General features: G+C 44.7%; 1 protein-coding gene and 1 pseudogene across 2 annotated transcripts; both read right to left on the bottom strand.

Moving 5' to 3' along the window:
- Positions 1-4,057: 4,057 nt before the first annotated feature.
- Positions 4,058-19,718, bottom strand: LOC311327590 (TRPM8 channel-associated factor homolog; the record flags this gene model as incomplete). Its single annotated transcript, XM_084460679.1, has 6 exons — positions 4,058-4,300; positions 4,747-5,084; positions 5,179-5,415; positions 5,578-5,791; positions 5,990-6,084; positions 19,709-19,718. The coding sequence occupies 6 exons, from the start codon at positions 19,716-19,718 to the stop codon at positions 4,058-4,060; spliced, it is 1,137 nt and encodes a 378-aa protein (XP_084316805.1).
- Positions 19,719-21,919: 2,201 nt separating this feature from the next.
- Positions 21,920-25,427, bottom strand: LOC311326618 (putative nuclease HARBI1; annotated as a pseudogene). Its single transcript has 6 exons — positions 25,336-25,427; positions 24,193-24,256; positions 23,074-23,149; positions 22,877-22,992; positions 22,360-22,478; positions 21,920-22,283 (listed from the first exon to the last, which is right to left on the bottom strand). The product of its transcript is annotated as a putative nuclease HARBI1 (transcript).
- Positions 25,428-26,260: the final 833 nt, after the last annotated feature.

Below are 26,260 nucleotides of genomic sequence, written 5' to 3'. Positions count from 1 at the left end.
TCATCGGGGGCGACCATCAAGAAAACACAATTGTGGGACTTTTATTTTGAAACCACCTCAAGGACAGATGGTGCATCAGCCAGCCACATGTGAGAGACCCAGACAAACAACTGGCAGGTTAGTAAGTCTCTCATATTTGCAAATACATCTCTTTTATAACTGCTGTAATGTACTTGCCACTTTTGGATATCATGTGGGACGACCGCCCCAAAACTGTGAATAATAAGTTTTATCTGCAAATCTATATTTTGATGATAAATTTGATAGTGACATGTGGTAAGAAGTAGCTCGTTTGGTTTCTGGAGCTAACTGTTAGCCTGTAATATTTGACTGAACTTGAAAATATCATCTGGGGTGACCGAGTATCATGTGGGGCGACCACTGCTGAGTGTTTTACATGATAGATATATGTCCTGTATTTGTAGTTTCTATATATTTATATTGTGTTCATGATGTATACATAAGGTTCTTTGTTTTAGCATTACTCTTTGTATACTTTAAGATATATTTTTCTAAATCTCAGTCATTTTCCATTCCTATTTAGGAATGAACGTTTCTTTTTGATTATTGTACAATCTCATGAGAGAAATTTTAAAACTGTATAGCATGACATTCCATGTAGGTAATTGTACATGTATTAGTCATGTTTAACTAGTTTAACCTATTTTCTAGATGGCACCACAAACAAGCAAACAGAAGACTGCTCGCTACAGGCAGCGGGTCAACGCAGACCCTGCAGCAAGAGCCGACTATCTTGCCAGGAAAAAAGAAAGTTAAAAAACTATAGGTAACATGCAGTTCATCTTTCTCAGTTGTATTTCAAACTGTCATGTTAGTAGGATTAGGAATGACCTTTTCTGTAATATCTTGAACTTAAGTTTGTATGTAATTTAGGCCACCAGAATCAGTATCACATTATACATTAAGAAATCAAGAAATTATTTGTTTATCGCCATTGTCGTCATTATCGTACATATTTTTCCCGAATTAAGGTCCCATCCATGGGACGTCTTTACCTGCTTCCGCTTAGGCACTCTATTGTAGGCTAGACATGCAACGTACACAAACACCATCCACGTGACACAGGGGTCAGACGTCAGGGATCAGCTAGCTAGCTAACTACTGTACCAGTTAGCTAGCAACTATGTGGACACAGGCTGATCTACTGTACAAATTGGACACAGGAGTGTTCTCATATGGAACGAGGCTAGCACAATTGTTTTAAGTCCAGCAGTAACCTTAGTGGTTTAATTTCTGTCCTTTGCCTAACATGTTTTTTGGATGATTTTTCACGGTGCCCACCCACATCCATTGTATGACCAAAACGGTGGTAAAGCAATTATCAGACTTTCTCAAAAGTGCTAGTTTTGTCAACGTTTTGATCTGAACCATTGTATATGATCATAAGTAACCTTAAAACAGGGCTAAAAGGGGGGCTCGGAATCAGACACGGATGAGCCCGTGCGTGGGGAGGCACCCTGGGAGGCGGGCAACTCCCCACTGTCCTCCGAGTCACTTCCATCCCCAGAGTCGTCGTCGGCAGACTCGGACTCGTAAGAGGGGAGAGGACAGGGGACGGTGCTCCGTGCGCGCCAGAAGGCGAGGCGGGCACGCCTGAATTCAGAGGGAAGCAGCGCGCACTGGGAGCACGGCAGGTTGGGAGAGACTCCCTCTTCAGCGTGGCTCTTCCCCATGCACGCCACACACCGGTCGTGGCGGTCGTCCGGGTCCAAGGAACCAGTCTTGGTTCCGCAGTCTTCGACCCACGGAGCATCTTCCAGGAGAGGAGGGGCGGGGACGTCCATCGGGGACGTCCATCGGGGATCCAGCGGCGCCGGAGTCCCTCGGAGGTAGGTCACTGCCGCCGTTCTTCTCGCTCTTATGCATTCTCTTCATACTTCAGAAAGGTCTTCAGGTGCTTGATAGCTCGTCTGAAAACGGAAGAGGAGATTGCTGGGGTGTAGCCACCTTTATAGTAAGGTGGGGGGTCTGTGATTGGTTAAGACGATAAGGAGTACATTTTTTATCTTCAGATTGGTTGTTGGCATGCCAACATGGGTTACCAATAGGAGCGCTGGCGCCCCCCTATGGGGCGTAGCTCCACGATGTAGAACCTGCATGAAGCGTGAGAAATATCTGAGAAATTGGATAATGTATGGAGGAGTTATGAGGACTTCCTGTTTTATGGCGAAGAATTTGGCGGGGCGCCACGGCAAGGGTGTTTGGTGAAAACTATTTTTTTTGATAACTTTTGATCACAAAGGTCTTAAGATGAAGCTGACCGAATATGAAGTTGATCGGATGAAATCTGTAGGAGGAGTTCGTTAAAGTACGAGGCATGGAAATGGTAAAAACAAGGAAGAAATGGCACATTAAATCAATCAATCAATCAATCAAAGCTTTATTTGTATAGCGCATTTCATACCCAGAGGCAACACAATGCGCTTTACAGAGAACAAGGGAGGTGGGTATACGACCCACCCCTACATATTCCAGTTAAAGGAGTAGTAAAGGGAAAATGCATGTTTAGCCCTGTTTTAAGGTTACTTATGATCATATACAATGGTTCAGATCAAAATGTTGACAAAACTAGCACTTTTGAGAAAGTCTGATAATTGCTCTACCACCGTTTTGGTCATACAATGGATGTGGGTGGGCACCTTGAAAAATCTTTAAAAAACATGTTAAACTCTGGATTTCAAAAACAAGAAGCTCACAGAGGGGGTAATTGGTGTCCGTTGGTGTTCTGACATCAAATTCGCCACAAAGTATGAATCCTGTAGGGTTTTATTGATCATTTTATGAAATCCATTGACTTGTATTGACGCGACCGTTGTAGATGTGTAGATCAATCTGCAGAGGGGATTCAAGAAGCGGAACTACTTACGGTAGCTATTGATATTGTTTATGTTGCTAGGCTACCTAGTTTGCGGAAGTTTACACACGTATGTGCTGCGACTAAATAGTTCTATGCTAAATATTTAAAAAAGCCTTTCCAGATGAACTAGAATCTTACTTTATGGCGAATTATATGTCAGAACGCCAACTAACACCTCGTGAGTTTGAAATCGAGAGTTTAACATGTTTTTGAAAGATTTTTCAAGGTGCCCACCCACATCCATTGTATGACCAAAACGGTGGTAGAGCAATTATCAGACTTTCTCAAAAGTGCTAGTTTTGTCAACATTTTGATCTGAACTATTGTATATGATCATAAGTAACCTTAAAACAGGGCTAAACATGATTTTTCCCTTTACTACTCCTTTATGTAAAAGTAAGTAAAAACAGCTGGATGAAGTCTTATCACCACCCTTCACCAACTACCCCTGACCACAGCCCTCTTAATTATATTCTATTTAGCTCAGTTCAGGCACTGATGTTTTTTTTGTTTTTTAATTCAAATAGCAATCCGACTTTAATTGTATCAGATATTTCAAAAATACTGGTGTCTCAAATTCTTCTAATTGAGCCTCAAACTCGTGATTTTCCAAGTTCGGACCAGTCTACTGTTCACTAAATTGAAATCCTCCGTTTTCTAAGTTTTTCCATTCTTTGAAAAGACAGAGTTCAGAACCAGAGTTTTCAATGCAAAATGATTTATCGGTCTCCAACAGGCAAAAACAGAGAAAGTCCGGAAATTCTGAAGAAATAAGCACTTGACATGATGTCTTATACAAAATGAGTTTGCTTAAACCCTGCCTATTATTTTATCCAATTACAAAATATGTAATAAAAAAATATTCCTGTCCAGATTGGTCAGTGGTACTGTGATAGACAGAGCGTTATCTACCATCCTGTGACATCAATTTAGTTGCAGTTTATACTAGTCTGAACCAGTGTCTGGACAGGGATACATAGTTTACTACAAACAAATTGTAACTTTTACAGTGTATCACAGATATCCAGTGTAATCATACAGTGTATTTCATGACCTTACAGATATATAGATTCTCATATTGTTTTAACACATTGTATACAAACTTGATTCATAAAAATGTTCTACAATACTTCATAAAAACGTGGCACACATATCCCTGCAGTACTGGATCTTTCCAGGTCAGGCGTACTGGGCCATGGGGTGGTCTTTCCAGACCGGCAGGCTGGAGAGCTTCTCCTCAGTGGCCGCCACTATGGGCCAGCCCCAGGCCTTGAAGAAAGGCACCAGGTTCCTCTCCACCGCCTGGGAGAAGGTGTGGGCGTATACGTTCATCTTGCCAGGGTTGTCCCCAGGCACGTTCTGCATGCTGTGATAGGCTGCAAACACCTTCTTGAAGGCCTCCCAGCCAAACTCATCCTGGAGCTGGTGGGGCAGAGGAGGACAGGGATGGAGGGGTGAGCAGGTGAATATGTACAGTTATTCAGCAGCAGAGAGGGTCACACTTTAGATAGATAGACAGACAGACAGATAGGTAGATAGATAGATAGAAAGGTAGGTACAACAGACAGACAGACAGACAGACAGATAGATAGATAGATAGATAGATAGATAGATAGATAGATAGATAGATAGATAGATAGATAGATAGATAGATAGATAGATAGATAGATAGATAGATAGATAGATAGATAGATAGATAGATAGAAAGGTAGGTACAACAGACAGACAGACAGACAGACACTTTTGTACCTCCTTCATCTCACTGAAAATGTTCCGGAATGTTCAGATATTATTTTAGAATGTTCAAATAGTATTTTAATGATCAGATAGTATTTCAGAAATATTTACAGTGTTCTAGATCCGCTAACCTGCATGTACGTCTCCAGAGCGGTCCACACGTCCCAGGCTGCCAAGTCCCGTCCGCCTCTGGCGTACTGCTCGGCTCGGCTCTGCCGATTGGCCAGCGTCATGCTGGGGTGAGCTTGCGCCCGGTTGACATTCAGCACCTCCTCGTGCACGTACACGGACCACAGGTTGCACGTGCACTCGGAAGTATGGGGGGGGAACTCCCAGACCCCTCTCTGCTGGTTGTGCCCCAGTTCGTGGATGGGGCCCCAGAGGCAGGAGGTCATCATAACTTCCATGTTGACCAGCTCCGGGGCCGAGGAGGAATGCATCATGATGGGGTAGCCTGCATGCATGAAGCCTGGATGGGGGGAAGACAGGGAGAAACGAGGTTAGCCTGTGGAGAACCGTTTTTAGAGAATGAGAGGAAGGAGAGAGAGAAAGACCAAACGGACCGTGTGATATCTGGACGTCTGCTACGAAGTGTTCCTTGCGGGGGAACTTGGCGGGCGTGGCAGCCAGGTCCGCGATGGCCCTCATGATGTCATCCCAGCGACCCGCCAGCTGGTCAGGGCGGTCCAGGCCGCGCACCGCCTCCGATGGCACAGTCATGATGATGTTCTCAAATTCCAGCTCCGCCCAGGGAGCAGGGGCAGTGCGCAGCGTCATCCAATCAGCATTCGTGGTCACGCCTGAGACAGAGGAGCGCAAACATTGGGAATCCCATCCATTACCAGGAAGGAATGTAGAAGAAACTTGGATATTAATGTTAACATGCCCCTCTCAAACACAAGACACAAACACACACACACACTCACCAACACACACACACTCACCAACACACACACACTCACCGGACTTGTAATACGGTGCCTGTACGGCCACCTGAACTATGACCTCTGCCTCTTCGACCTCCGTGTTGGGCGGAGCTACCAGGTAGATGAGCCCGCCCCACAGGTTCCACACCTGTATCATCTCGGAGTTGACGGGAAGCCGCTCGCACACGGACGGCGCTCGCCTGAGCTCCTCTGCCTTGCCGATGTAGTCTGTCTGGCAGCCGATCTGGACCTGAGCAGAGCAGTTCTGCCCTCAGAAACCATCTGACATACTTGTGCATGCAGATTGTAGAAACACACTGCATTTTGGACAGTTGATTTTTGGAAAATTGATTTTGACTAACTGGGGACACTCGTGTTGATTTTTGGATGGATGTGCAGTGTGGGATGGTGTATTCTGGCAGCTTTTGGTCTGGGGGACCTACTCTACCTGCCAGCCTTTGTTGATGATCTCTGGCGGCACGGCAATGTACGTCCTCATTCCCGGTGAGAGGAAGAGGCCTGTACTGATCCACTCCTCACCTCCTGGAACACACACACACACACACACACACACACACACACACACACACACACACACACACACACACACACACAGTGGCGATTTTACATTAGGGGCAGGTGGGGCAGTGCCCCACCAGGTGGCGCTGTTGTGCAAGATGCATCTTAGCCTACAACTGTGTTTCGGAAAAATCTAATTTATAATTAATACAAAATAGTGATTCAGTGGTGAAAATAGCATGTATAAATATAATAAACCTGACTGACACTATGTATAGTGCTGTTTTGCAGTAATTCCCTTTGTATGAGTGTGTCACAGACTGCTCTGACTCGGCAGAGGGGCACCGAAGCGTTCTCCCCTACTGTTGCTATAGCGACAATGTGAGCGTGGTCGGGAGTAATGTGAAAAAATATCACGCAGATTTCATTGGGTGGAGGGGCAGAAAAGTCTCTTCCCCTACGAAATCTACCTGGCAACAGGTTTAGCCAGGGAATAATAAAACAACGTTGATCAAAGTTGAACTACTGGGTCATTGTTGATGTCGATCTACGTTAGCCAATGCTGCTAGCTAAAGTTTTGTAGAGATTAAAAGTGTTTTCAGGTGCAACAATGAATAGTGTAGATTATTTGTTGAATGTGCGGTTTAGTACATTGAAACTTGAAGAGAAACTGGAAATAAAACGTTTAGGGCCATACGACCAGAAGAATTGGTGCTGCTCCAGGCTGGAGATAAGGTAACCCGTACCTTCAAACAGGAATGGTTTGAGAAAAAGAAGTGGCTAACTGCTAGCACCTCGAAAAGTGCGCTGTTCTGTTTCCCTTGTATTCTTTTTGGTGGAGACTCTGTTTGGGCATCGTCTGGATTCAAAGACATCTGTCAGAAAGAACAGCGAAGCATGAAAGCTCTGCGTCCCATCTGAACTGTGCCATGAAGCTGGGTTTACTGGGGCAGCTCAACGTCCAGGCACAACTAGATGATGCGTTTCGCCGTTCCATCGCGGAGCACAACAAACAGACCGAGGAGAATCGGTAAAGTGCACTTTTATTAAACTCTGTGGGAAGTGTGAAATGGGTTTGCGTGGTCACGACGAGTCAGCGAACTCACTGAACCCAGGCATTTTTCGGTGCATTTTTGAGACGATGTGTGAGGGGGACTAATGTGGACAGTGCGCCTCACTCTAGTAGACTATTTGGGAGTGATATACAGTAAGTGGAGTACTAATAGGTTATGCGTAGTGCCCAGGTCTGATGGGTGAACACTTGTCACTTTCAGAACCCTGGACCGGGCATGCGCTCTCTTATGGGTCTAATTAGCCTACTCTGCGTGTGTTAATGTGTCGTTATCTTTGTGTGTTGTAGCCTCTGCTCTGATGTACCTACCGTAGACTAATTCGCTACCTTTAGTTCTTGTGATGGTGACATAATATAAAACTGCCCCTCCAGAAATGCCATGCTAAAATCGCCACTGCTTGTTTGTGTCTTCATAGCGGACGCATGACCTCTGTGCGGGCCCTTTGGCCCCGCTGGTAACCCTCATGACGGGGAGGGGGCTGAGGGCTTGGGTCCTCATTTTGTGGTGGGGTCTTGACTGGTTCTCATTCTTATCAGCTTTGAATATATATCTTGGCAAACAGAACACAGGATGATGTACAAGAAGGGGACAGATACCTAGTGAAAGTACTATTGGTTGCTAGTAAAAAGACAATAATGAGGGCTTGGTAGGTGGAACCCCCAACCAAGGAGCAGTGGCTGGGTGTTGTGGAGGAGGTTTATGTTATGGAGTTCACGCATGCATTGAGGATGAAGTTTGAAGGGAGATGGGGAAAAATGGATGGATTATAGAAGGAAGTGTGATGATACTCAAATATTACAATTTCAATATTAGTGGTAAGAGAAAAAAGCTGCATGGATGGAAGTACCCATAAGCTGTTATTGTAAGTTTATGTTTTATTGTATTGTCGTTGTATGGATGGAAAATGCTCATAAAGATTAAAGTAAAAAAAAAAAAAGAATGTGTATCTTGGCTATGCACACACCAACAAGCCAGCCGTCACGCGCAGCGCCTGCCTCCAGTCTAGCCCCTACCCTGCTGTGCGCCAGGATGAATGAGTCATGCGTGGAGCCAGGCCACCGTGCCACTACACTTGTGATGAGCATGTCGGCGTCACATATGATTTGGGTATTTATAGTGTGCACATTTTTGCGATTCACATAGACGTATTCATTCACTGATGGTGCCCTTATGTGGGTGCAGTCGCCATCGCCGTCACCTCTTTGGAGTTCTATCTCGGCCAGTAGGCCGAGTAGCGCCGGATTCATTTAGGCTCGCATTACGCACAGGAGGACTGTCATTTATATGCTTACCAAACAGCAAACAGGTCCACATGATCACATATTAATGACAATCTAATTGGTCAATTATTGCCGTTTGTTGGAGTGCCTGCATTAGGTGTGCGCATAGGTTAAGTTTGGGGAACAAATCCATATCGGACCATTAATAAGCCGGTTAGAGGACACGATCTTGCATTGAGATATATGTTTGTGCTGAATTGGGCTATTAGCCTACATGATTGTGCGTTCATAAACTTTCGCTCTTATTCTCTCCATCAAACATTGGAATTCACCGACGCACCACCTGCGTCGCCAGTTCCCCCTGTGTTCAAAAAGGGTGTAAAAACTCGTCTAAATCGGTACGGCAAGTTGAGAGGTGTCCTACAAAAGCGCGTAGAAAGGCGACTAAATATCCACCCTTTTTGCTTGATAGATCGCGCTGTGGGGGGGGGAAGAGGGCGTACGCCTGAAATCGTGGAAAAGGCCGTGGAAAAGAAGGCGTACCTCAATGATAAATGAGGCCCCTGGTCCAGGGCGATATCCAACAGATATCCAACGCCCTGTTACTCTCAAAGCAATTGACCTATGAATGCGCTTCCTCGGCCCGCTCGTCCGAGTCTACAGACAAAACCGTTTCGTTACTCACCAAAGTAAAAACATCGTTGGAAAGATGACAGCCTTTTCTCCTAGGTGGCTATAGTTTGAAAGCAAATTTGTACACTTAAATGGTTAATATCCACAGTGCATCGACTGTCTTCTTCTACCGGCGATTCAGCACTCTCCCCTTTGTTTAGCCTACTCACTGCTGCCGCCCATGTTGGGGATGATGCATTACATTACATTATTTACATGTTTTAAAGTAAACAATTTCCCATAGTTAATAACTCAGCGTAAATGTTCTCTCGCCAATCAGATACATCAACGCGAGTCTCAACACCATTTAAGATGTAATGCATCATCCTGCTTTCACTCTCCCTCTCTCTCTCTCAGCCAGAGGAACCTCTTGCATATCTTTCTCTCTCCTGTCCTTAATCTGAAGTTCTGGTGTCGTTGTGTTTCCCCCCAACTAGCTACGTATAAACACTCTATACAGTATTTGCACTTGTAATACAGGTGTGAGAATCCTTTTTAATGTTTGTCTCTTTTTCATTCACTCTCCCAGGAGTGATGTCCGACTTGTCACAGACTCAGGTGTTCTCCTGCTCTGTGTGCCCATTCACCTACACCTCCCAGATCTACCTCAACAAGCACCTCAAGAGGAGCCATGACAACCTCTACGTCTCTCTCTCTCGTCTCTCGAGCAGACAGATCAGACCAGAGATTCACTCCTCCTCCTCCTCCTCCTCTCAATCACTCCCTATCATCACCTCCAACACCCCCCTCACCCCAGCTCCCGCCCAGAGACAGAGAGACACAGACAAGCCAAGACCGTACCACTGTGAACAGTGTGGGAAGAACTTCACTAAGTCAGGACATTTAAAGACACACCAACGTGTTCATACAGGAGAGAAGCCATACCACTGTGACCAGTGTGGAAAGAACTTCACTACGTCAGGAGATTTAAAGACACACCAGCGTGTTCATACAGGAGAGAAGCCATACCACTGTGACCAGTGTGGAAAGAACTTCACTACGGCAGGAAATTTAAAGACACACCAGCGTGTTCATACAGGAGAGAAGCCATACCACTGTGACCAGTGTGGAAAGAACTTCACTAAGTCAGGAGAGTTAAAGAAACACCAGCGTGTTCATACAGGAGAGAAGCCACACCACTGTGACCAGTGTGGAAAGAACTTCACTACGTCAGAACATTTAAAGATACACCACCGTGTTCATACAGGAGAGAAGCCATACCACTGTGACCAGTGTGGAAAGAACTTCACTACGTCAGGAGATTTAAAGACACATCAGCGTGTTCATACAGGAGAGAAGCCATACCACTGTGACCAGTGTGGAAAGAACTTTGCTGCGTCAGGAAATTTAAAGAAACACCAGCGTGTTCATACAGGAGAGAAGCCATACCACTGTGACCAGTGTGGAAAGAACTTCACTGCGTCAGGACAGTTAAAGACACACCAGCGTGTTCATACAGGACAGAAGCCATACCACTGTGACCAGTGTGGGAAGAACTTCACTACGTCAGGAGAGTTAAAGAAACACCAGCGTGTTCATACAGGAGAGAAGCCACACCACTGTGACCAGTGTGGAAAGAACTTCACTACGTCAGGATATTTAAAGACACACCAGCGTGTTCATACAGGAGAGAAGCCATACCACTGTGTCCAGTGTGGAAAGAACTTCACTACGTCAGAACATTTAAAGATACACCAGCGTGTTCATACAGGAGAGAAGCCATACCACTGTGACCAGTGTGGAAAGACCTTCACTACGTCAACAAGCTTAAAGACACACCAGCGTATTCATACAGGAGAGAAGCCATACCATTGTGAGCAATGTGGAAAGAACTTCACTACGTCAGGAAATTTAGAGAAACACCAGCGTGTTCATACAGGAGAGAAGCCATATCACTGTGACCAGTGTGGAAAGAACTTCACTACGTCAGGAGAGTTAAAGACACATCAGCGTGTTCATACAGGAGAGAAGTCATACCACTGTGACCAGTGTGGAAAGAACTTCACTACGTCAGGAGATTTAAAGACACACCAGCGTGTTCATACAGGAGAGAAGTCATAGCCATAGCCTTAGGACTGGATTACACTACTGAGTTTTTCTGGAGGCAGATCGATATGTCCGAGGCCACGTTTTGGTGCTTGAAATCCGGAGATGCGTTCTAGTGTAATAAGCAGATCCGGAGGCCTTCGAGAAAAAAAAACTATAGGAATAGGGTTACATTGTAACTGAAGAATTGAGGAATTTCACTGTATTCCATGTTTACATGTTCCCCCCAAAAAGTAGACACTTCAAATCATAACCTACATAAGAATAGACACCTCAAACAATAATATTCTCTTGTTCAAAGAAAAGTAACTAGCAAAAAGTGAAAATATTTTTATTGAGCTATAGCTATATAAGATATATATTGAGGTATGCTGCTACACGTGTGGGTAGACTCCCCAGCTCAGCCTTTCCTGTTCCTGACCAAATATCACCTTGATCACACCTGTCTGAACTTCCCAGCACTCCTGCCTTTTTCTTTTTCAATGATATCTCTATTCAATACTCAAATACAGTCCAAATGTTCCGATATATAGTCCTTACAATCATTTAGTTTTAAGTCCTTCATCCATTCCCTCACGATATCTCCCGTATTACGATGAGACTTGATAATAATTATTAATATCTATCAGGGTATGTGAATGTTTTTACGAATATGCCAACTGTCTGTCCCGCATGGTGTAGTTCTAAAACATCACCATCAAGAGATGAATAAGCCTACTATTTTAAATCGCACCACAGATATGGGCAAACATGATTTAGGTTACCTATTAGGCAAGTAAAAGGAGATGTTTGCTTTTGCTAAAGAACCCTGCAAATATGTTATACAGTTTAATCTGGAATAATATTCTGAAATCAGATCTGTAATCATTCTACAAGCAATTGGTTTATTCAGGTGTGAGCCAATGATCTAAATAGGAATTGGATATGGAGTTTGGATTACTGGAGAAAATGAAAAGAGGAACTTGAGGAAGATCCATGGTGAACTGAATAATACGGCAGGCCTTATCCTATAGGCCTATGGAATGCTGCGCTCAACCCTGGACTGACCCCACCTCAGTATCCAACCCTGGACTGACCCCACCTCAGTATCCAAACCTGGACTGACCTCCCCCCAGTATCCAACCCTGGACTGACCCCACCTCAGTATCCAACCCTGGACTGACCCCCCTCAGTATCCAACCCTGGACTGACCCCCCTCAGGATCCAACCCTGGACTGACCCCCCTCAGTATCCAACCCTGGACTGACCCTGCCTCAGTATCCAACCCTGGACTGACCCCCCTCAGGATCCAACCCTGGACTGACCCTCCTCAGTATCCAACCCTGGACTGACCCCACCTCAGTATCCAACCCTGGACTGACCCCCCCTTCGTATCCAACCCTGGACTGACCCCACCTCAGTATCCAACCCTGGACTGACCCCCCCTCAGTATCCAACCCTGGACTGACCCCACCTCAGTGTCTCTGCATGCCTCTTCCATTGCTCCCAGGGAGAGTCATGCAGGTATATGGTTGGTGTTCATAAACCTTCCAATGCCAAAGTGAAAATAATTCCTCAATGGGACTGAGGAATGGGGAGTAAGGGGGTAACGGTGTATCCACCTGTGAAGTTATGTATGGTGGTTGGTGAACCAGTCCCAGACCAGAGCAGCCCGGTGGAAACTAACATGATCCCACATGACAACAAACCTGGGCTGCTCTGCTCCATCCTGTACAACTGCATTATATAGAGCACCAGATATGTCATTGTGAGTGGAGTGCACTTCTAAAGCATAGAGCGCTTTACAATATCTTCTCTCATCCACTCACCAATGGTGGCCAGCTGGTGTTAGCCTGCTCTTTGGGATAAATTAGTGTCTTACTCAAGAACACGTCAACGAAGCAGAGGAGATAGCTGGAATTGAACTGGAGGCTCCCAGACGGCTACTCTACCTCCTGAGTTGCTGCCGCCCCCTCAGAACGTGATCATGTGTGCAGTACTGGATGGACCTAGGGTGGCATGGTGATGGAGAACTCCTTGCAGATGTAGGAACCTCTTGAAAATGTTTTCAGCCCTCAAAGGCCAAATGTAGATTTTTGCAGGGTGATTATCAACAATCTAGTAATTATATTCTGTAAACCAAGGCATGTTTAAATGATTTTATTGTGAGCTCACAAGGTATGTCTGAGCAGGGATATCAGAGTACAAAGGTGTGGTCAGAAAACAATGAGTCTCATACTTCAGCCAAAATGACCATCTTAAGACCTCCTCCTCCTTATCTCTCTGGGCTAGTGGAAAGGGCTCTCCCCCTCCCCCAACTTAACATTCTTGAAGCTCACAGACCAGCTCCCACACACCACAAAACACTGATTCTTCTTCCAGGAACACAAGGTGATATTTCCCCCACGCTGCCCAGGGACATTTACAACAGCTCTTTGTCCTGTAACATCTGGGCCCTGACGCCTGGTTTTAGATAGATTGAATCCAGCTTCATCAATGAAAATGAGGTCATGACGCTGTGCAGCTGCGCCAAATACCACCAATAGGCCGTTCACACCTCTCATATTGAAATTAATTGAATGCACAAGAACAAGGGCCCTGGATCAGGTCCAAATCCAGCCAGCTTGCTAATAACACCAGCTAACATTAACTAGCCAACTTCAGATAGAAGTCTAACCAGGTAGATATGAATAGGCTATTGCAGGATCTTGACTAGTCGTAACGTTAGAAGACCATAAACGCAAATGAAAACGCAAGTGCTCATTTTACCATACTTTAGAAAATAAGTACCCTAACACACCCTATAGAACATGTAATCTATGGGCAGCAGCTATTGAGTCTGGGAGAAATTATAATAGGCACAAATCCTTATTAAATCCATTTGCATCAAATCCTTATTTCCTGTCCTATACCATTGGATGGAAGTGATTAATCAGGTGTGCCACACACCTGATTAATCACTTCCATCCAATAGTACAGGACAGGAAATAAATATGCCTGTAGAATTTCAGGAAGTAGTAGAGCTTGTGCAAAGAGCCTATTGTCAGACAGTACTTCAGGAACAGTGTAAATCACACAAGTCAACTGCTTGCACGTTGCATGTCTGTCACTGATAAATCGTCAATGACGTGTAATTGGTTGAAATTCATGTTGAAATGAAGCTCCCTCTTTTCCATTGCAACTATAGCAGAGGCCGTTATTCACATAACAGTTGACTGTGTTTGCTTTCTTCACTGACAGAGAGAGAGGGGGAAAGAGAGGGAGAAGAAGAAAATCATCAAACAAAGCTCAGCTTTGGAAAGCGAACTGTTGAGGACAAGATCAAAAAGAAAGAGGTGATGATGGTGGTACACTGCCTACTCTTTACTTAACATGATGGGAAAAGCACATTGACGGGATAAATTGTATGTCTGTATATAGATAAACAAATAGACAGGTATGTAGGTGTGTATAAATATACACAGTATGCATGATTATGTTCGGTTAAAAATATATAATTTGTTGACAGGAAACCAAGAGGTACAAGAGAGTGGAAGAGAGGGGACAGGAGGAGAGGACATAGAGATGAGAGGTGAGATACCTGATGTTAGCCAAAAAGACACTACATCAATTAAATCCTGGCAAGTTTCAAAAAAAAAAAAAAAGATGGATGGATGGATGGATGGATGGATGGATGGATGGGTGTGGGTGTGTGTTTAAAGCTTATGTTTATGTTCTGTTAATTTATGGACAGGAGATGAACATGTAAACTACAGTGGAGGAGAGGTGACAGGAGGAGACCAGCATGGACATCAGAGTGGAGGAGGCCAGGCTGGGAGAGAGGTGACAGGAGGAGCTAGTCTCATGTTTCTAATAGATGGTGTGTTCTCATCAACATTCACTTAAGTTGTGTCCTCTCTGGATGACCTCCACTGCTCTCAGTTAAAGATGATATTAATCCAATATGATGTGTGTTCTTTATAGATCTAGCCTCTTAATTCTGCTCTCAAAGTGCACCAGATTGAAGCACCACAACTAAATGACCTCGGTATTACAAAAATCCTGCGTACGGCCCTGGTCCTGAATGTTTCAGAGGGCAGAAGATAACCTCCTTCTAATCAAGGAGCAGGTGTTCATAATTCTGTCTGCATCACTACACTGTGGTGACATTTTGGTTGTACCGTCTGATCACAACACTAACTGTTCTAATTTTTAACCTATCTGTCTACATGTCTGTCTGTCTCTCTCTATCTTTCATTGTCTGCCCCTGTTTTATTATTGTATCTGAGGCTTCACGTTTGGTGATGGGACCTCAGTGGGTGAGAACAGACATGCTGAATAGACATAAAGATCTAGGCATGGGCCGCATCTTTCCATCCATTTAAAAATAAATATGTATTATTTTATGCCAACCTACATTCAGTCTAGCCCTAACCCTAACCTCTTAGAGTGCAGGAAATGTCGGCCAGCTGTGTCGTGTGTGTGTCTCCATTCTCAGCGTCAGTACATCCAGTTTGATGGTTCACCTGGGCCAGTAGACTAAGCAGAGCCTCGACCCAAACAAGGTGTCCTGAATGGTCTCCCAGGTCCGCCTTGTACAACTGAACTGTCAGCCCAGTGTTTCAGTGTGGTCTACAAGCTATTCAATAAAACCTGGAGAAAATGATCTGTATCTTGTCTTTACACTTACAGCACACATGCTGAACAAATGATAACCTTAATTGTATGACACTTGTTTTGTCAAATGCACAAGGGTATCTCTAACTTGGCTAGACTGAGGATGTGGTGACTAGTCCAGGCCAGTCAGCATGGTATAAGATGCATACAGGTGAGCAGAAGCTGAAACGCTTGTTCCTTGGCTAGGACCAAGGCAGCTTGCCAGCAGGGTCAGGCCTGTGCCGGGAGGTCAGTACATTAGAACCCCCTTAGGCGGGCTGTATGTATCCTAGGTTCTCAAACTTATATTTGTGGTATAGAAAGGTAGAACTTGCTTGGTTGGTTATGCAAGTGTGTGTGGTACTGTTGATTTTCCTCCACACTCCTCTCTCAGCCATATGTTTCCCCTATGTGGATCTGAAAACAGTGATAGGGATTAAATTAGGTTGCTAAGAGAACTGCTAGTCACCAGAAGCATTCAAGAACATAACCCGTGCTGGAATACTAGTGTATGAACAAATCAATACAAGTAGAGCACATCTACTGACAGGCTGGCTGAATGACTGGAAGACTGACTTGGGACCTCCACTGAGGACATCCCAGTCCTGGCTATGGATCAGTAGGCTAGTGATGCTCCCCTGCCCCTGGGCTAGTGTAGACCATTGCTAGCCTCTACCCACAAGCCATTACATTGATCATAGGCCTACTAAGAGAATACCAAGGGGAGTCTTGGTAAGGCTTTTATCAGGGAGGTTGATGGATTACGTCTTTCAAGCTACATGATTTGCATTAAAAATATAATCTCTCACACACAGTCATGTAATTCAGTCAATCTAACTCCATAACAAATTGCATTAGGCCTACGTAACTAGCAAGCTAGCAAACTGTCTCTGATTGGCCAAAGTAGAAATTGATTGACAGTTGACCCGCCCCCTGGAAGTCTCTGGGCCTGCAGAGATACACACTTGGGAAATTGAGGGGTCTTCTACAGGGCAATAAAGTGGGATCTCTGTATAAAAACGCCTAATGAGAAGCAGAGGGCTTGATACCACAAGGGAACATGCATAACGGGTGGGGGACAACATGTTTACATGTGTACAGTACTTGTTGTTGTTGGCAACCCCGCCCCAATAGCGGACCTAGGACTACAACTGGCTAAATTGGCTCTGATTGAGACCTGTGCCACTGATTGTTTGATTGGTTTCCATCTGCCTCGTTAGTATGTGTACAGTATTTCTAGCCTACATGTACAGTAGCTCCCATCTTGTTCTTTGTTAATTTATGTATTGTATCTGTTACTGTTTCTTCATTTTGTTTACATCTCTTCATCTGACCAGCCTGTTGTCTGCTTACATCTCAATCAGTCCCACCTGTGTTCAATTCAGTCAATCAGTGAATCCATGCTCAGTCCAGAGTCCCACAACTCATTCCCATCACAGTATGTAGGCCTACTAATATGTTCATCCAGGATTGCTACAGTGTAAATAAGATGCAACATTTATCATTTTTTACTTAGAGCTATCTGAAGCCAGCCATGCTCTCCTCATATTCACTGCACATTCTTGCTCAATAAATCTCTTATGTTCATGATTTAAAAAATGACATTTTCATGACATGGTAGATGTAGTGTGAAATGTATTGTGTGCCAGAAACAACCACAAACAACCTCAGATCACAACACCAGATTTAACTTTTCTCCATTTCAATGGTGGCCTGCTATACACTGCCGAACAGTGTCACAATATGGATTAGAGCAGGGGTTCCCATGACATCATAGTGGGGATCTTGTTGGGGTTTGCGTCCCTGTCTGAGTAGCCAGTTCTTCACTGGCCTGCCGTCCTAACGGTCACCTGGCTACATAGTTCTGAAGCTGTGCCCACAGACCATAACAAGCACATTTGCTGTATGGAAATATGGTATAAAGCCTGATTTACATTGAGCTGCTGTGTACAGGAAGTCACAGATTCAAAACACAACAAAATATGTACAGTTAGGGTTATGGTTCACCTCACGATAACAGAAACGTATGTGAGAGACTGGGGGAAATTCTACTGATGTAACTGAAATTGTTAGATATGAAGTGAATGGAAAAGAATGTTAAATCCATTGGGTGTTAATCAAAAAATTACATAAATGTGATTCATTTTGATTTAATTAGGTTTATTGCATAAGCCTCATTATTATGTATTTCAAACAAATATATTATTAATCTTGAATAGATAACCTGATTATTATGCATTTCAAACAAATATACGTTATGTATTTTGAATACATAATCTGATTATTATGCATTTAAAGCAAATCAAATTTATTTATACTGAATATATAAACCTGGTGATTATGCATTTCAAATAAATAGGTTTTATTACACTGACAAATATGCATCATGTAAAGTTTATTAGGTACATTTATGTTAAAACTACCTAAAGCAAATTCATGGAAATTTGTCATGCAATTAAATTACATGAATCTGAAAAGTTAGGCTTAAATATTTATGTGAGTGCAGTGTACCAGTAGAGACCAGTGTATCTGGAGGAGCCCAGTGTACCAGTAGGAGACCAGGCCTAGGTCTGTGTGAGTTTCAGAAGAACATCTCCACTCTTCATAGTGTTTATAATCTGATAATCTGCATCCTCTGCTTGCAGTTTGAGGTCTCCTAGCTGAGCTCTGTGCAACACCGCCACTATGTGGTTGACTGCTATCATTGCATGTTGATGAAGGTCTACGGGTGGCCAGTTAAATAGTGTTAAAGAAACATGACAATAACTAGAATAGCGCCAGAGAGCACAGACCTCTGCCTGTGATGCATTTCGTCAGCATGTACGGTTCTTTTTTAGTTTAGCAGTTCTATATGGCCAACTTAAAAATGCATGTTGCAGATGAAATATTGATCACCTTGATGAAGCTGAATCTGTTGTAGTGTGAGACCAAGCTGATCAGGGTGCTGTTCTGGGTTTAAAATGACCCGCCATAGCAATTGAATGGGTAAAATGACCCACTATAGGAAATGAATGGGTAAGACAATATTATGTTCATCCAGCAGATGGAAAACATCCCCATACACACCCACAGCCACAACTCACCTGGATTACCCGGGTTCTAGGTCTAAAATGAGCCCCCGTTTTATAGTGTTCAACGCCAAATTTGACTGATTTGTTTTAACTGCTCTTATATGAACACAAAACCCATAAATCCCCAAATGAATGTGAACCACCTGAAGCATTCAGGTCAATACCATTCTCTTAGTGTACACCACATGCTCCCCCACACGTCCATAGTGTGAAACCACTTGGATCCTGAAAGTGTAGAGCCATTACCAGTCAATACAAAGTTATTCTAAGTGATCATCTTTATCATATTAGTGAAACATATCCAGATGAAAATGATTTATTTCAAAACAGCAATACAGCCATCCACAAAACACAAAATCAGTGAATGTTTTGATTTGTATGAACATGATGTCAATATGTTGTAGCCTTCCAATTAATCCACTTAAAACCTATCTAGCTAGCTACATTACAATATATTACAGTCATTTAGCTGACACTTATCCAAAGATACTTACAATAATTGCATTTAAAGTAGTTGCCAGAACTCACAAGTGCATCACCTTTCTAAAACAAGTGACTAAGAGCATAATCTAGTGCTGAAGGCAAAGTGAAGAATAGCGAACTAAAAATAGAATAGGTGCTTGGTACAGTACTACTCCTGGTAGTACTGTACCTCTTGAAGAGGTCTGTTTTGAGCCTGCAGAGAAAGATGGGCTGCGACTCTACTGTCCTGACGTCAGTGGGTAGTTCATTCCACCACTGTGGGGCCTGGACAGAGAAGAGCCGTGACCGCGTCATTTGACTACAGGGGCCTCGCAGTGACGGGGCAACCAGTCCTCCCGAGGTAGCAGAGTGTAGTGGTCAGGTAGGGTGTAGGGTTTGATCATGGCCTGGAGGTAGGAGGGAGCTGTTCCTTTCATTGCCCAGCAGGCTAGTACCAGAGTTTAAACTGGATGTACGTTGTACACTGTACGTTTATTCATTCTTACCCTTTCTATATTTTGATATGTTACTGTACATTTGTATTTAACTACGCCTGTTTTTGTCAGCGCTTCTTGTATTCTTGTTGCTGTACCATTGTAATTTCCCCTCAGGGATCAATACCTACCTACCTACCGACACCTACCTACACCTACCTACCTACCTACCTACCTAAATACCTACCTACCTACCTACCTACCTAACTACACCTACCTACCTACCTACCTAAATACCTACCTACCTAACTACAACTACCTACCTACCAACCTACCTACCCACCCACCCACCTACCTACCTACCTAAATACCTACTACAGTAACGACCTGCTGTCAGCTAACCCCCCCCCATTTCCCAGGATATACTGCTCTCTCTCTCACTCTCTCTCTCTCTCTCTCTCTCTCTCTCTCTCTCTCTCTCTCTCTCTCTCGGTTCCTACCAGGACTTTGAAGTCAGCAGGGAGGCTGCCCCCAAGGTTCTGTCACTCACTCCTAAATGTCGGAGGCTGGAGTATTGAACAATCTAATCTAGGAAAGATACAGCACAGTGTGTCAGTAGGCTGCATTTAATCTGAATATTGTTATGTCAGTAGGCTAATCTGCATAGTGCTGTATGTAACCTCATGTTAGTGGATTGAAACCTGGGTAATGAGTAATGAGGTGATCTGGGTTTCTCCTGACATAAGATATCTGTACCTCAAGTCCTCAGCTGATGTCCTGCCTGCATAACAGGGGTTCTATGTGTAACATGTGGGTGAGGTGGGGATTGAACCGCTGACCTTCCTCATCCCAAACATCTACCTCTAGACCAAAGAGGAATTCCCTGAGATCCATGGGCCAACGTGAAGACCGTCCTTCTCTACGGCTCCGATATGTTGAAAACAACCGAGGGCCTCTCAAGAAAGATCCAGGTTCTGGTTAACAAATGCCTGCGTTACATCCTCAAGCTATGGTGGCCCATCAAGACCACAAATGATTAGCTGTGAGGGATCACAAACCAGGACGACATAGCTACCACCGTCAAAAGGAGGAAGTGGAATTAAGATAGGTCACACCCTTAGGAAGGACTCAAATAACATCACGAGACAGGCCCTGGACTGCAATCCACAGGGAAAGAGGAAACAGGATAGGCCAAGAAACCTGGAGACGCTCCACACTCCAAGACCTGAAGAACATTGGAGTGAGCTGGCAGGAAGCACATGCCCAGGCCCAGAAGAGAGGGAGATGGAGAGCTCTGGTGGGCGTCCTATGCCCCTGAACGGGGTCAAGAGGACTAAGTCACTAAAACAATGTACTTTCTACATCTGCAGAGAGTAGAGCTTGAGGTGTTTAGTAGAGCTAGATATGTCTGTATTTCAACATTCATTACAGTATATGACTTTAGACCATACAGGAGCATGGACTTGTTTGCCCACTAGATGGTTATTGTACTCTTATTCACTCTACCATGGTGTGTAGGGAGCTTACTTTGGTCAATCATTGATACAAATAATGTGACATTAGTAGCACCAGATATGTCTGTATTTTAACATTCATTATAGGACTTTTGACCATACAGGTGCATGGATTTGTTTAACAAGTAGTGAATGTTGCGTCCAAGGGTCATGCCTCTCGATTCCAGATTGCCGGCATGCTATATAAAATCACACATTATGCTGTCTTTCTTTGGTTCATTATAAACAAACAAAGACAGAAAATTGAGGGGTCTTCTACAGGGCAATAAAGTGGGATCTCTGTATAAAAACGCCTAATGAGAAGCAGGGGGCTTGATACCACAAGGGGACATGCATAATGGGTGGGGGACAACATGTTTACATGTGTACAGTACTTGTTGTTGTTGGCAACCCCGCCCCAATAGCAGACCTAGGACTACAACTGGCTCAATTGGCTCTGATTGAGAGACCTGTGCCACTGATTGTTTGATTGGTTTCCATCTGCCTCGTTAGTATGTGTACAGTATTTCTAGCCTACAAGTACAGTAGCTCCCATCTTGTTCTTTGTCTGTTCCATTTGCTGTAGCTGTGGAGGTGTGAGGTGGAGAAACTGGAGTATGAAAAGAAGGTATATCAGTAAGAACGTCATTTATTTCCCCGCATGGATGACAATTCAACTAACATGTCTCTCTCTTTGTTTCTAGCAACGAGAGGACATCTGAGTTACATTTCAATAAAAAGATGTTACTTCACAAAATGCCTCCTGTTCAATGTTCATGCAAAAGATTGCTGGGTGATGGCCTCTCACAGCCCTGCCAGTAGGGTAATCCAAAGTGATGGGGTCCACGACATCAGGGGGTTGCATGGTGACCGGTGGGGCTCTCTCCTTCCTAATGCCAGCTATGTTGTGGAGTACAACACGTCGACACAATTTGTCAGGCTCTCTCTGGGGCCACCCTGAGCCCGCGCAGGCAGCTGAAGCGAGCTTTCAGAACCCCAAAAGCCATCTCTATCCTGACCCTCGTCTTGGTAAGGGCCACATTGAATGTGTTTTGTGGCTCTGGGTTAGGATAGGGTGTCATCAAGAAGGGCATGCACGCATACCCCCTGTCCCCAAGCAGCACTCCATTGAAAAGCCCTGAAGAGGAATATTGCCATGGTCAGTATCGCACATGCATTGTGGGAAATAACATGAGAAACACTATGTAGGCTACAGTTGCCATATTGCTCAAACTTGTGGCACAGTGTTGACTCCCTAAAGATCCGGGAGTCATGCACTGACCCAGGCCACTTCGCATCATGGCTGGTGATCATGCTGTTGTGGTCACGTCATCTGCAAAAGTATTTGTGGTTCACAACATAAGACCATAGAATTAAAAGTGAATGTAGCATGTGCATTTGACTGAATTACTGCTACATGTCTGCTGACTATTTATTATTGAATGAACACAGGGACTGCACTAGACTGTTGATGGTGTGGGGGTGGGGGAGTATGATGGTTTGTTTTTTGATATGATGTGATGATGTATAGTTGTTCTGTGCTGCTCCTGTTGACACAAATTTGGTTGTACATGTGCTTTTCTCATAATGACATTGAATTAAATTTGGAAGGTGGGGGTGATATTTATTGATGTGAATATTTCCATATGTGCCATGAAGGAATTAACTTTCATCAGCTCCTACAACAATCATATCAAGGAATGAGTAGGCCAAATACTGAAGTGTCTTTACCTGCACATTGATGCTATGAAATGACTTGCGCTTCACATAATCCCCCTCATTTTCTCCAAGGGTGGCCGAGATTGGGATATGTGTGCAGTCTATAGCACTGATCACTCTGGGGAAACCTATGCAAAGAGTGGGCAGCATTGGCTACAACAGTAAACGTCATATTGGTTCACAGTAGGCTATATCAAGTAGGTTCTTACCTGCCATTTCATAAAAGCCCTCTTTTATGGACTGCATGGGCAAGTGGCCTGGGAAGGTGACAAACGCGTCAAGCAGCTATAAGGGCAACGACCACCTTGCGTATTGCGCGACAGACCGTGTTCTTACTCAGGTTTTCTGCATCGCCGACAGCATACATGTAGCTACCTGTAGCAAGAAACCACAAAGCAATACATACAGTCTGTGGGACTGTAAGCACATGACTTGACTGTAGCTACATGTGGCTCAAGCAGCTGACAGATATAAATGATCCCTTCTGCCGAAAATCGGTATCTTTCATATAAATAGTCATCCGAAAACTCTAATGGGTTTTGTCGGTTCTTAAATACTCTCGCCTTCCTTAGAGACCCTCTAACTATTCGCGCACCGAGCTCCACGGGATCCTCTAAGAAAGGACAAAGCCATTCTCCGCATGTATTGACTGGTTGACTACCGGTGTTTTTATAGCGTCGAGCCGTAATCTGGAACTTAACCTGCCACCGAGCAGGTTAGCTCGCCAGCATAATGGCGATATAACGCGGTGAAAAGAGATCCACCTTCGTGATACGGATGAACCAGTCTTGAACCTGAAGTTATCGCGCTAACCCCGTAATCCAGCTTCGTAGTACAGGGCTCAGCTAATGACCAGCTAAGGTTTGTAGCTTGTTCTAGCTGGATTTTCCAGAAGGGTTTGAGCGCCATCTAACCTGTATTGAGGTCATTGTGTCACACATTTACATTGGGCACAATTTGATATAAACCACCCAGCGGCCACAGGGAGCTGTGTGCACATTTTGAATGGGCACTGGGGCACCTAGTATCAAGTACCCCCAAATAGCAAACATGTAATTTAATGCTTTATAAATGTTCTTAGCTGTTAGACAAACATACTCCAGGAGCTTGCTCGATCGCCTTGTTGAGAGGAAGAATGAGGAGGAAGCAGGGAGGCAATGGGTCCCATTTTTATAGTCTTTGGTATGACTCGGCCAGGGATCGAACCAACAACCTCACAGTCTCTGGGCGGACACTCTACCACTAGGCCACAGAGCTGGTATATTACAACCTCACCCCTCTCTAGCGTACTGTAGCTACTATTCCACCACAGTCTGGCATGTGTGTACATAAGGCTGCATCTCCTTTCTCTTCCTCTTCTGAGTGAGCACTTGTTGACGTCCCCTCATGGATCTGAAAGGGATGAACAGGTATAAGAAAGTGTCAGATCACTTTAAATAGCCATTGCATGTGTGGGCACAAGTGGACAGTTGAGGGTGAAGTGTTATGAACTGTTGGGAAAGGCTGCCCTGACTGACCATCCGCCAACAAGGCATCGCAACGTTTATTAGGGGGCCAAGCACCAAAGGTTCGTTCGTTCTAATGACAAGACTGCCGCTACAGTGGTAAACCACATGGGGTCCCTCAAGGGAAATGTTAGGCCCTCTGTTAGAAACCTGGGTGTCTTCTTTGATCAAGCTATGCACTTGGACAAACATGTCAAATCTCTAACGCGTTCCTGTTTTTTCCACCTCAGAAATATTGCCAAACTCCGATCCATTGTATCACATACTGAATTAGAAATCTCTGTCCATACATCTATTTCATCACGACTTGACTACTGTAATTCACTGTTTACCTGCCTCAACAAATCCTCTGTGGGACAACTTCAGCTAGTCCAAAATGCTGCTGCAAGACTACTCACTAGGTCAAAGAAGACATGCCACATCACCCCCATCCTGGCCTCCTTGCACTGGCTCCCAGTTCACCTCCGGATCCAGTTCAAAGTCCTGGTGTCCTGGCTCTTCACGGATGGACCCCGGCCTACATCTCAGAACTTTTACACCCTCACTCTCTGAGTCCGTCTCTGAGGTCATCCGACCAGAGTCTCCTGGCGGTGCCCCGGACCAGACTAAAAACCCAGGGTGACAGAGCATTTGAGGCGGTGGCGCCAAGATTCTGGAACGCTCTTCCCCAGGCCCTGAGAGAGCCATCCACTGAACTCATGTTCAAAAAACTTCTTAAGACACACATGTTCAGACAGGCCTTCGGCCATCTATAACGCCTTGCTGCTCGCAATGTTGTTGTTTTTTTTCTGTTCTGTGTCGTTTTAATTTTGTCTCGAGTTGTATTGCCATTTTAATTTACTACTGTAAAGCACTCTTTGCATCCGTGCTGTGAAGAGCACTATATAAATAAAGCTTACTTACTTACTTACTTACTTACTTACTACAATATAAAAGTAAATGAATTGCAGATGCATCCATACATACACTTGGTTCCCTCTGGTATTCAGGGCCTCAAAGATGAGCGTCAGGATAAACTTGTAATACTTCCTGGGGTGGCACAAAGCAGGGAGTAGCATGTTACCAAACAGTCTCACTAGCAAACAGATACCAACACAAGGAGGCAACCGACACCAACCCAGAGAAGACAAACTCTGGATCCTCCCCAGCTCCCACTGAAACTGTCTCTCTCTCTCTCTTCCTCTACAAGCTCCCTGTCTTTCTCCTCAAGCTCAAATTGCTGCTCTCTCCCTCTCTTTCCTCTGCTCTACCCACAGAGCCACTAGAGAAAATTGCTCTTTCAGCAATGCTATCAAATCACTCCTTGTCATAGGGGAGGCCTCCATTGCGCCACGCGCCTTAACCAACTCAGCTAGCCATGATGACCCAGTAAGGCTTATGAACTGCCATTTAGTAAGCTGGTGCAGAAACGCGCCCGCAGAAGCCAAGGAGGCCCTTCCTACTGTAGGTCCGCTAACACCAGCCATAGCTGCTTAGCCCCTAGCATCCAAGCTAGCACAGTACTCTGCTGGTCTGATTCTAAAAAAATGACAGGGGGGGTCTTTATTTTGCCATACAGTGACACGCATTACATAGTGAACGGTGACACGGCACACACACACACACATGCAACTTTCGGGGGCCGCCGGTGGAAACTGTTCCCTGTTTTTATCACATCCCAAGCTTACCTCTCCCAGGGGCAGCCAGGAGCAGTGGGCAGCCATCGTTCATGGCGCCCGGAGACCAAGTCCAAGTACTCAGTCCACGTCCTGGTCAGGCACCGGATGGTGATCAGTGGACAGCTCTGCACCTCTCTTTACCCGAGTGTCCAAAACACATGGCCTCAGATCAGATGATACGATAACGAAATCGATCATCGACCTTCGGCCTAAGGTGTTCTGATGCCAGGTGT

The sequence above is a fragment of the Borostomias antarcticus genome, assembly GCF_949987555.1.
Source record: "Borostomias antarcticus genome assembly, chromosome: 1".
Lineage (NCBI taxonomy): Eukaryota > Metazoa > Chordata > Actinopteri > Stomiiformes > Stomiidae > Borostomias > Borostomias antarcticus.
Note: the sequence above shows the minus strand (reverse complement) of the source record. Positions and strands in the feature narration are given on the sequence as shown.